A 12,610-nucleotide genomic window follows, 5' to 3' on the forward strand; every position below is an offset into this window, starting at 1 on the left:
TACAAAGACTTTTTTTAAGTTTTAAAACCGGCAAAGGTGAGTTACAATAATTTGTTTCCTTTGGGCTCATGGGTCATATACAGATGTCTAAACGATTTATTTGTAAAATGTCTTCTTAAAAAATTTTATCTTAATATGTCCTTACCTTATATGGTTTTTGTAATAAGTTCATTTTTTTATTTGAATTTTAGTTATTTTAATATAACTCATACTTAATAAAACAAAATTCCATTACTGGTAGTCAATACACCTAAGATGAGGAAAAACAATTATGTTCGATTATAATATTTTAAAATAAAAAAATTAAAAAACAAAACACCAAGTCATTTTGTCTGTCTTTGCATTATAATAAAAAAACACCACTTCTTGATAATTATTTGTTGAACACTAATAATTGTTATTAACACGAACAATCAATTATAAAATCAAACACTTAAATCTTGTCCATCAAAACTGAATTACATCAAAATATACATTTCGTTTCATTTATTTCTAAGATGTGATAAAGTATTGCAGAATAAAATTTATGTTGTCTAGCAATATTAAATAATGTATAAAATGTGCATGTTAATTTTCTTTGTTTCTGTAATTTTCAATGCAAATTACGTCCGCTTGGAAGGAAATCTTGTAAGCAGGAATAATTATTCAAGAACGAGCACAAATGATGCATGAAGAAGTGGTACTTCTTTGCACTGGGATAATTGTAAGTATAAATTATATATATATATATATATATATATAATTCTGCTTAATTAATAATTAAGCAATAATGTTAAATATTTCATTAACGCTCATGGCATTATGGAATAAATAATTTTTTATTAATTTATTTTAAGAATCCTATATAGATGTGAATTCTCACATAACTCTAATGATGTGCAAAAAAGTTTAGGTACATGTCTAGGGGTCAATTAGTACGCATTTGAATTTTACGTCAATTTTGCTATATTTCTGAGAAATATCACCGTGGAGGTGTTAAAATTGTATATGCATATAAAAAGGACATCCACAATTAAAGTGTGATTTGTGCGCAAAATGTTGAAAAAATCATGCATTCTTTCAAATGATTAATGCGCAGTACCATGCCAAAATATCTATATATAATCAGTTTACTTTATACAGAATATTTCTAAGTTCAATTTGACAAATCAAATATTATCTTGATTCTGTTTTAATTTATAATCGTTAATAAACTATGTAATCTATAATTTTATTTATATACTTACTGGAATAATTAGATATAAGACATCCAGGCTGAATAACTCCACCATTGCAATAAAAATCTATATCTCCAACTGGTAAAATTTTTCCTGCTAATCCTGTATTTGTGTGAATGCTATCGACAAACTCAGCATCGTCCTTGCTAAGTTCTCGACCATTTTCTTTAAGATAGAACAATGGCAAAGCTGGATCTAATCCTGCAGTAAAAACGAATTAATTAGATCCGTTTATAAAGAAATATATTTTCATCATCCTCCTTATTAAATGCTATGTGATATACTTTTTGATAAAATATAATTATCTTGTTTCATACCTGATATATTTGCCATAATAGCATATTTAATAATAAAAAAATCTTATTGTGAAGACATAATTTTCTGAATATGCTCATGGCATTAATAATCCATATCAATTTAACGTTTCATATTAAAATTGTATTTATCACCTGTTACTCTTGGAAGTTTTCCAGACTTCATATACTTTTGAATAAACCCTGCCACATGAGCGCCTAATGAAAATCCTAAAAATAATAATGAAACTCAGAATTATGAGTAATATTCCAGATAAATTCATATCATGTGAAATCTGTGATTTTTATACAATATTTATGAAGTGATAAATAAGATGTTAAATAATAAAAACAAATACGATTTGTAAAAAAATTATGTAGAGCTCATTAGAAAAAACAAATTGATAAAATTTCCAATTATATAGAAATTAAATCATGTGGCTCTATGAACAATGAATTTGAAGATTAACTAACCAATAATATGTAATTGACTTAATTGTATTTTTTCAGCAGCAATTCCAGCTTCGAGTACATCAGCAATACAATGGCCAACTGTCTCTAAATTCACTACAGCTTGAAGATAACATCCTTCTTCTACAAGTGGATGATAATCCAAACTAATAATATTCATATCACCAACAGAAAAATAAGCTGAAAAATATAAATGTTATAAATAATTAAATTTTTAAACTAGGGTTGCTATATTGATACAAACTGAAACATCAATTAAACAAACATAAGCAAAATATTTCTTAAAGCACTAAAACACAACATATAGAAGATATTTAAAGATTCGCAATGGTAAAGGTAAAAATGGAGAAAAGTTTTTCAGTTAACATACCTGGTCTAATCTCCGTATTTGGAGAATAATCACGATGTCCAGTATAACCATGAATCAACACTTTTATTGGAAGATTTTTATCTATCGGTGCATCTTTTATAGAATTGATGTCAAGTATATATGGCGAATCTTGAATATCTCTGCAATAATTTAAATATAAGTGTCATCGTGCATTTGGAAACCAAAATAAATATTTATAAATGAAATAAATAAATTATATTATGATGTAAACTTTGAAATTTGGCTGCATCTATCATGTTCTTATTGGAAAAAATGAAGAAATATTTTGCAAAACTATTTCAGTTTATAATTATTACTTTCATTTTATTTTTTACTTACTCTCTATATAAATATAGTGTGATATTTTCATTTGGACATTCGTTTTTAACTGTAAAGCACTTTGAACTAAATGGTGACAAAAAAAATCGAGCTTCGGAATCTTCTTGAGTTTCGCTTGAGACAAAGTGCAATATAACCCCTAAAATACAAGCTCAGAAAATGAAGAGCACATATTACATATAAAAGAGTTACATATAAAAATAAAATTTTATTTTAAACACATTTTAAGTTAATTATTTCACATATAAAGTTATGAATAATTTATTTTATTATTTTTTTTGGTTCGTGAGATAAATCATAGGTAATCACTTATAAAGACATTAGCTTTTACAGTTTAAATTAAATTAGTATGATATAACCTTGCCATATTATTTCAATTCTAATAGCATCGAAAACTGTATAATATTATATCGTTAGCGTCATATCAACATGCAATTTATGGATATATTTTACTTATTCTACGCAAATTTTGCAATAACAAAAACATCATACGACAATCATTATATTTATATATATATATATATATATATATATATATATATATATATATATATATATATATATATAAAGCTCCACAAGCTTAAATAATATCATTAATATAATTTATACATTTATAAATAAATGAAGAATTCAAATCCTTGTAATATTTGTTTTAATCATTGTAAAAGCATCTATTTAGATAGTATTGCCATTATATACGTGTGTCATGTCTAATTTACTACTAATTATTCCTGTTGACAAGGCAAGTAAAGATAAAATATGTAAATAAATAATAAATCTTAAGGTGCATTGACTATTCCCTTGACTGAGGACAAGGTTTAAGGACAAAAGCTTGCCTTCGAACTTATAAGACATAATTAAAGTTTATAATAGATTTCTTAGGAATTTTGTTTTAAATTATTTCTTGCTTTTAATTTCTCAGGATTTATGTATAAGATAAACGCTGCATTAAATCTTTAGAAGATCAATTAAAATACATCGATACGTGAATTCTAAAAAAAGTTGATTTAAGTAATCCCTCTGAGAAAGAAAAATATTATTTTAAATTAGTTTCTACTTCTAATAATGCAGATGTAATTTTGAAACATAAATCTCACAATTCCGATTGTTTTAATTACACGATAAAGCTCTACTTACATATAAATAAACATTTTCTAATATTACACATTATAAATAACAAAGTTTCCCAAGGATTTCCAAAAATTTACGTGTAATAATCAAAAATTTAGTTAGATCACTGCCAATGATTTTTACTCTATAATCAAAAAAGACCAAAAAAAATTTTTTAATCACATACCAGTACAAACTAGGAAAACTTGAGTCCACCGCATCGCGTACATTTTCCGGCGGTTTTTCGCAAACGACTAAAAAATCTTATTGAAAACAACCTCAAGTTAAATTAACGTCACTATAAATAACTCGTGGTTCTGATAAAAGACCGATAATAACAGAAGTTTATAAATTTGAATACTCATTACCATAAATGACAAATACACCTTTTGAAAGACCAAAGGTAATAATTTAATGAATTGATATAAAATATAGTAATTTTTCTATTTATTTTCTAAAATTCTGGAAGTCATTGCGCTTCCTAACTTACTAATAAATATGGCAAAGTACTCTAATATATATTTTAAATTGATATTTTAGTTGAAATCAAATTCTTGATTAGTAAGATATACTTGTAATATCATTATAATAAATAGTAATAAATATTATAATGCACATAAATTGTGAAATTTCTTTGTTAAGTGCATTTTTCCTTAATCTTAACAGACTATTAAAACGCAATTTATGGAATACTGATAATTTATTCACCTAGTTTAAACTTTAAATGTTTTCATTTTAATGAATACTTTCAGATATCGGTGCAATAATTATTTTAAATTTAATTTTCACACATTTCGAGCAATCTAAAGCACATAAAACGCTTGAATAATATTATAATTATTCGGGTCATAAAGTATAATTTTTACCATTATCTGTCCTAAGAGACAGTGATTTATTGAATTTTGATAAAAATTACACCTGGAAATTTACCTCATTAAAGGTTTATCTTATTAAGAATTTCATATCCATTATGCAAATTTTGGTCAAAATTCGATTTCAGGTTTTTGTAAACAGTGCAAATGCAGTTTTGTGATAAAACATTAAGTGTATTTATATATTTTTGTTTGTATATCGTGTGATAATTATTTAAATCATTTGGATGATATGAAAATATGATTTATTTATATATTTTATATCTCAGTATAATTGTTATAAACAGGGTATATTATATATATATATATATATATATATATATATATATCTATAAAAGAAACAATCAATATATATATATATATATATATATATATATATATATATATATATACAGGGCTGGTACTACCTTGAACGCGATACATGCGAAAAATGCGGGCGCACGCCTTAGGGGGCGCCAACACTACATTCATATATGAAACTTATAATATATTTTTAACTTCCCGTAGGGTAAGTTGTAGTAATCGCGAAAAAGTCGAAAATGAAAATTTGTATATATCTTTACGTTTCAAAGATTTCTGAATATTTTGGCATACCTTAGAAAAAATAGATGTATGTGGGTGTATGTGTGTATGTGTGTGTGTTGTGTGTGTGTGCGAATACAAATTTTCGTCGACGATTTTGGGAACACTGATCAACCGATTTGAATAATTCAAAAAACATTCGATTCGTATTGATAAGGTGACGTGCTGATTAGTTTTTGGCAAAGGCAGGTCGAGCCGTTACGGAAAAATGGGGCAAAAAGTGCCAAAAACGGTAACTCAGTTTTTAAGAGCACGGATCGTCCGATTTTAATAAATCAAAAAGCATTTTACTTGTATTGACAAGATGAAGAACTGATTAAATTTTTGGGAAGGCAGGTTCAGCGGTTATAGACTCTCAAGAAAATAAAATTAAAAAAATGTCATTCGGCGGTCAAAAATGTTTACTGGACATATGTACATCAAATTATCAGATATTTTATAGAGATTTTAATAGTGTGTACACATTTTGTGTAAAATTTTGTTGGGTTCCGTGCCAAGATTTTTACGTTACAAAAAGTTCCAGCAATTTGCCTTAAGGGACGATGCTATGCACCCCACTGGTATAATTTTAATTATAAACTGTTAAAACAATCAACATAATAAGGAGAAGGGCGCTAGAAAAAAAATTGCATGCGGAAAAAATGCAATGAAGACCCCTGGATCGGCCCTGTATATATATATTATTATTATTATTGAACCAGAAACCTAATATAAGAACCTTTATGGTTTATTCAATCCTTAAGTTTAAGCTTCTGACGAAAAGATGGCATTGCAAAACATAACCTAACGAAAGTGATGACAGTCATTGACTTACGTGTACTGTTTTCATATTTGACATTAACAAAGCTTTAAATATACTACAAAACATTAAGAAATACAGAATAATAACAAATAAAGATGGTGACATTAAAAGAAAAACAAATAGGTCATTACTACATGTATTTACATACATATTTTAATGTATATATCATAAATAACCTCACTTCAATTTTAAAAATAATTAAATATTTGCAGGTGCTATAAAGCAGATGCTCAACTTGAATCAAGTTATTTCAAAAACAGTACCTGCAGAACCAGTATGGAAAATACTTATTTATGATAGAGTTGGTCAGGATATTATTTCCCCATTGATATCAATTAAAGAACTTCGAGAGATGGGTGTTACTTTACATGTGTAAGTCGGATAAACATAATAGATGAATTATTCTTTATCATTAAAATTTGTATTTGGATCTTCAGAGTAATCAAAGCTTTCCATGTGTCTTGTTTGCTTAAATGATTTACAATGTAATTTACAACGTATATAAAATATTTTCGAGTATGATTTTCACAAAGTTCATAATATAGTATAAAAAATAAACACAAAGCTCGTCAAGCCACGAGTTTTCTGCAATGGAACATTGATTTATATTTATATATTTTTTTTTTTCAGTCAATTACATTCCGACAGAGATTCCATTCCAGAAGTGCCAGCTATATATTTTTGTGCTCCCACAGAAGAAAACTTAGGACGCATAGGACAAGATTTACAAAACGGATTATATGATACATATCATTTGAACTTTATCTCACCTATTTCAAGAGGAAAATTAGAGGATTTAGCAGCTGCTGCCATTCAGAGTAACAGTGTTGCTAATATCCATAAAGTTTATGATCAATATTTGAATTTTATATCGTTAGAGGAAGATTTTTTTATACTGAAACATCAACATAGTGATGCTTTATCATATTATGGTAAAGAATTAAAATTGTTAGTTGTATGCATATTCAAGCTTTGTGCTTAATGTATGTTTATTTCTAGCAATAAATAGAGGAGAAATCAAAGATAATGAAATGGAAACAATAATGGATTCTATTGTAGATAGCCTTTTTTCAGTATTTGCTACATTGGGAAATGTACCAATAATTCGAAGGTAATTGTTATTATTATTTTACAAATGATATATAACAAGTATTAATTGATTTATCAACCAACAATCTAGCCCACGAGGAAATGCAGCAGAGATGGTTGCTAAAAAGTTAGAAAAAAAATTACGGGAAAATTTATGGGATACAAGAAATAATCTTTTTCAAATGGACACATCACAAGGAGTTGGAGCATTCAATTTTCAAAGGCCATTATTAATTATTTTAGATAGAAATGTTGATATGGCCACACCATTACACCATACTTGGACTTATCAAGCTTTGGCACATGATGTGTTAGATTTAGCTTTGAATCGGTTGGTATATTAATAAAATATTTGGTAATAAATAAATCTTTGCAGCTTAAAATTTCAATGCATTCCTTGTACTAAAGTTAAACTAATGTGTGTGATATTTATAGAGTTGTTGTAGAAGAAAGTGCTGGTAAATCAGCTTCAGGTGGAGCCAAAGCTAAAACTCGACCATGCGATTTAGATTCCAGAGATCGTTTTTGGATGGCTCATAAAGGTAATCCATTTCCCACTGTTGCGGAAGCAATTCAAGAAGAATTAGAAACTTATAGAGCATCAGAAGAAGAAGTGAAAAAACTTAAATCTTCAATGGGTATTGATGGTGAAACGGAAGCTGTATTTTCAATGGTCAATGACAATACTGAGAAATTAACAAATGCTGTTAATTCATTACCACAATTGATGGAAATGAAAAGATTGATTGATATGCATACGACAATAGCAACAGCTATTCTTAATTTTATCAAAAATAGGAGATTGGATTCATTTTTTGAAATAGAAGAAAAAATTATGTCCAAAAGTACTTTGGATAAAAGTATTCTCGAAATATTAACTGATGCTGAATCGGGTTTGCCAGAAGACAAAATGAGACTATTTATAATATATTATATATGTACTCCTCAGATGTCAGAGGCAGAATATAAGAAATATGAAACAGCTCTTATTAATGCTGGTTGTGACATGCAACCGTTGTTGTATATAAAACGATGGAAGTAAGTTCTTTTCATAAAAATAAATTCTATAAAGTTAATTTAAATATAATCAATGCTAGATAATAAACAGTATTTGTTTATACTGATTTTTAAATCAAGCACACATATCAACAATTGGCTTTATGAATCATAAAGTTTGGTCATTTATTTTTAGTCGGCAATGAATTGAGAAAAATAATGCTTGAATATACATCACAGTACGAAATATTCCATTTCAAGTTACAATAACACTTATTACATTTTTAGAAGTCTTACAAAAATGGTAGCAGCACCAAGTCAATATGAAGGCGGTGGTACTAAAACCGTATCTATGTTTTCTAAGCTAGTTTCACAAGGATCATCTTTTGTAATGGAAGGGGTCAAGAATTTAGTTGTTAAAAGACATGTAAGTATTGTCCTAACTGTATATATAAAATGTATCCTAACAATGTAGCTAATAATAATTCCAGCTACATATTTTTTATAAATATGTATTCTGATAAAAACTATTGTAATATGTTTAAATTATAGAACTTACCGGTTACTAGAATCGTTGAGCAGCTTATGGAATGTAGGACTGGTGGAGAAACTGATGATTATCACTATTTAGATCCAAAGTTATTAAAAGGTGGTGAATTTCCAAAAGGTCGAGCTCCATTTCAAGACGCTATTGTGTTTATTGTTGGAGGTGGAAATTATATAGAATACCAAAATTTGGCCGATTTTATTAAGGTATTAAATTTATTTATAACACAATTCACATTTCAAGGTATCACATGCACATTATTTCTTACTGTTATTATTTCATATCATTTGTCCAAATGTATTAACGGGGTATTTTAGTGTAGAAATTCAAAAAAATCATTCTTTTGTTTCATATTTTCAAAGTTTGACTGTTTAAGAATATTTGTACAAGAGGATTTTTTAAAATTCAAATTATGTTTGGAGATACAGCTGTTTAACCGTGATAATCCTCTTCGGTCTTCTGTCTTTTGCAAAACTTTAAACACGTTTTTATCAAAACTGTCCTTTTCGATATGATGCCCATGATTTCTCAAGTTGAAATTTTCAGGGAATCTTCTTGTATACATCTCTCTGCATATACTAGCCTTATGCCCAAGTTTAAATTATTATTTGAAAAATTCGGGAAAATCAAAGTGGTAAGAAAAATGGTCAAATTCAAAATTATTATTTAACTTAAACTTTGTATATACTATAGCAACATTATTCTAGATTATAAATCTTTCCTTTTTTTCACTTCGGATTACTAGAAGAGGTGCAATCGTGGGCATGAACATGTGTCAATTTTTTGGGACCCCCCCACATTTTTTTCGTGTTTACTTTTAGCTGTACTCTTGTAACATTGATAAATAGATTAATGAAGAAATAATCTTCAATCACCTCTTTTGCACAAAATGCTTTAAAACTGACTTAAAATTCAAGCTCTACACTAGAGTACCCCACTTTAACTAAAGAAAATTTTATTTTGACGATTTATACAAATTAATATTTTATTATTATTATTTCAAGCAAAAGGCTGGTAGCGGTACAACACGAAGAATAATATATGGATCTTCAACTTTAAATAATGCCAAACAGTTTTTGAAACAACTGTCACTTTTAGGACAAGAAATACAAAAGAGTAAATTAATAGAATAATTGTACATATAGTTAAATTATTGGAATATTTTATAAATATATAATCTATTATTGTTTTTTTAATATATTGTAAGATTTTATTATAATCAAATTTAATCTTTTCACAAACTTATTAATGTATTTAACATTTATTATGTTTTTTCAGAAACGTTTTTTATGTTTAGGTATTGCCAACTTGAGTATGGATAGGAGTGAAGTTAAGTATGAGTTAGGTACATGATGATCTGACAGATAAAATGGCATCCTGTGCAACAAGTATTTCGTTATTTTTAACCTTAAAACAAAGTGTGATTTAATGTTTGATAAAAAGTGCATATTGCTTAAAAAATTTGGAAGTAAGTTAAAAATTGATTAACTAATGTAGTAATTATAAGTTAAGTCAAAATCTTGCCGACTATAATTGCCAAAGCGGCAATGATTTCAGCCGGCGAATCGACATACGCCGCCCTTGAGTGATTGTCAGTAGAATTTGGGCTATGTGTTATATTCGTATCTTTAACTATAGGTCCATTTGCTTTTTCTGCGGCCACTTTTAAAAGATCATTTTCTATGTGAATAATATCTTGTATAGAAGTTTTTTTAATTTTCTGTTCTTCAACGCGTTTTTTATACGCATCGAGTTTTTCAGTGTGTAAGACTTGATTGTCCTGCTTAAGTTTATATGGAGATTTTGCCGCAGCTTCTCGTTTCATAAAGTTGAAATCTTGATCCTCATCGTAATCTTTACGGGCTGGTTTCGAAATTGCATCTTTAATGGCTCTTGGTATTTCATAGATATGTCTAAAATTGTCAAGTCTTTTACATTTTCTTCCTGTAATGTACAAATCAATCTAGAATTAATTAAGGATATACATATTATCCAAAAAGCTGTTGTAAATAACACTCCTAAACATCTAATAAGTATTTCTAACTATTGTTGACATAGTAAGCCTTTTTGTTTTGGTGCATGCACATAAGTAAGGTAGCCATATAGTCCAGTCATTATAGTAAGTTCACCTGGGAATTCAAGATACCCAAGACTTATATTTTGCACCCTAAAAGTTGTCTCAAAACCTACATATGTTGCGTACACCCTACCATATGTAGGTTTTGAGACAATTTTTAGGATGCAAAACACAAGTATTTACAGACTTACAGTGATTCTTACCCAATTTAAGCCTAAATGACTGAACTAATATGCAAATCCGAGGCAGGAACTTGTGGGGGGGAAATAAACTAATTAAATAAATTAATAATAATTAAGTAAATTGTTTTTTTAATAAAAATTATACGAGACAAAAAATATATTTACATCAGTTTCGCTTTTAAGGAGGTATTCTAGTGTAAAAACTCAAGAAAAACATAGTGGTCTTTTGTTTCATATTTTTAAAGTTTAACTATTTATGAACGTGTACGAGAGGATTTTTTTAAAATTCGAATTATTTTCGGAGATATAGCTGTTTGACCATAATAATCTTCTTCTGTTTCCTTCCTTTAAACGCGTTTTTCTTAAAACCGTCTTTTTCAATACGATGCCCATGATTTTTCTCGAGTTCTACTAAATCTTTGCACTTGAAATTTTTAGAGAATCTCTTCTATAGACGTTTCTCTGGTATATACTAGCCCCATATCCACATTTCAATACTAACTATTTTTCGAAAATTTGAGAAACTCAAAAAGTGATAAGGAAAATGATTTTTTTTTCTAAACAGTCACCATTTTGTCAAAAAATTATTTTTTACCTTAATCCTAGTAAATACCATTGCGACATCATTCTAGTCAGTAATCTTTTTTATCATTTCGGATTGCTATGAGGGCTGCAATCGTGGGCATGATTACGTGCCAATTTTTTGGGACTCCCAATTTAATAACTGCTATTTTTTTTTAAATTATAATCTTTTTTTTTGTTTTTACTTTTTTGCACTCTTGTAACATTGATAAATAAATGACAGAAAAAGTGGTAAAAAAATGATTGATGATGTAAAAATGACCTAAAGCAATGTGTAAAATTCTGCTCAATTTGGTTCATAATTATATTTAGCTATTAATATCGCTTTTATTGTGTATCTACTTCAGGCACTTTTTTCTGATATGTACAATTCTTTTGATCCATTACTGTTTGAAACATATTTAAAATAAATTATAAAAAAATAGGGACAAACCTAGAAAAAAAATATGAATCCAGAATCGTTTCTAGAAAAATCGGCCAATTCCCCGCTATTTTAACTTTATATTCTTTCAAGTGAAAATCTGTAATCACTGCTGCTTGGTATCAAGCAGGCCGAACCCAAACCAGTAGTTGTTATACCAAATTACTACGGAGCTTTGGCAGTTCTTACTGCTTTTTTTTTGTTAATTTAAAATTATTATGTACCTGTGGCATAATACGGTATCTTGTCTGAATTTTTCTGATTTCTGGAGCCTCTGTAGGCAATATAAGTGGCATCATTAGCGTAATGTGGGCAGTTGCCAGTCACTACTATCATAGTTTGTTCTTCTGGGGTATGTTTCTTCACATATTTTACAGTTTCAAATAAATCCCTTCAGAAAGAGGAATTAAAATCAGAGTATTATCTAATTTAGTATAATAATTTTATATTTTCATGTAATAAGTGTTTCTTGATCACTGAATACTCTAGTGGTTATACCAATAATTACCTGGCATTTTCTGGTCTACCACCTTTTATAACCATCATATACCCATTATCAGAGGCCCTTCGACTTTGGGAGCGGACATTTTTCAAGGTTTCTCGAACCGTATGAAAATAGGATGGTGGAAGTACTTTTCCTATACGGTTCATGTCATATTT

At 28.1% G+C, this 12,610-nt stretch overlaps 2 protein-coding genes across 2 annotated transcripts; one reads left to right on the forward strand and one right to left on the reverse strand.

The window, feature by feature from the left end:
• Positions 1–1,155: 1,155 nt before the first annotated feature.
• On the reverse strand, positions 1,156–4,735 carry LOC113366200 (endothelial lipase-like). Its single transcript, XM_026607767.1, has 6 exons — positions 4,731–4,735; positions 2,352–2,491; positions 1,985–2,161; positions 1,667–1,741; positions 1,227–1,418; positions 1,156–1,166 (listed from the first exon to the last, which is right to left on the reverse strand). The coding sequence occupies exons 1-6, from the start codon at positions 4,733–4,735 to the stop codon at positions 1,156–1,158; spliced, it is 600 nt and encodes a 199-aa protein (XP_026463552.1).
• A 1,348-nt stretch (positions 4,736–6,083) lies between these two features.
• LOC113366203 (protein sly1 homolog) lies at positions 6,084–10,041 on the forward strand. Its single transcript, XM_026607771.1, has 10 exons — positions 6,084–6,179; positions 6,269–6,428; positions 6,687–6,988; positions 7,056–7,167; positions 7,237–7,476; positions 7,581–8,183; positions 8,430–8,568; positions 8,694–8,894; positions 9,693–9,804; positions 9,986–10,041. Exons 1-10 carry the CDS (start codon positions 6,152–6,154, stop codon positions 10,039–10,041), a joined length of 1,953 nt encoding a protein of 650 aa, XP_026463556.1. The 5' UTR covers positions 6,084–6,151.
• Positions 10,042–12,610: the final 2,569 nt, after the last annotated feature.

The sequence above is a fragment of the Ctenocephalides felis genome, unplaced genomic scaffold (assembly GCF_003426905.1).
Source record: "Ctenocephalides felis isolate EL2017-DRISC unplaced genomic scaffold, ASM342690v1 CF-g0.4_SCAFFOLD_01170, whole genome shotgun sequence".
NCBI classification, from domain to species: domain Eukaryota; kingdom Metazoa; phylum Arthropoda; class Insecta; order Siphonaptera; family Pulicidae; genus Ctenocephalides; species Ctenocephalides felis.

Coding starts and splice junctions, on each gene's coding strand:
- LOC113366203 (XM_026607771.1), top strand. CDS start 6,152: ATGGTGACATTAAAAGAAAAACAAATAG. Junction 6,180..6,268: donor ATTAAAAGAAAAACAAATAG/GTCATTACTACA, acceptor AAATATTTGCAG/GTGCTATAAAGCAGATGCTC. Junction 8,895..9,692: donor ATTTGGCCGATTTTATTAAG/GTATTAAATTTA, acceptor TATTATTTCAAG/CAAAAGGCTGGTAGCGGTAC.
- LOC113366200 (XM_026607767.1), bottom strand. Junction 2,162..2,351: donor AAATACGGAGATTAGACCAG/GTATGTTAACTG, acceptor TATATTTTTCAG/CTTATTTTTCTGTTGGTGAT. Junction 1,419..1,666: donor AAAACTTCCAAGAGTAACAG/GTGATAAATACA, acceptor TTTTTACTGCAG/GATTAGATCCAGCTTTGCCA.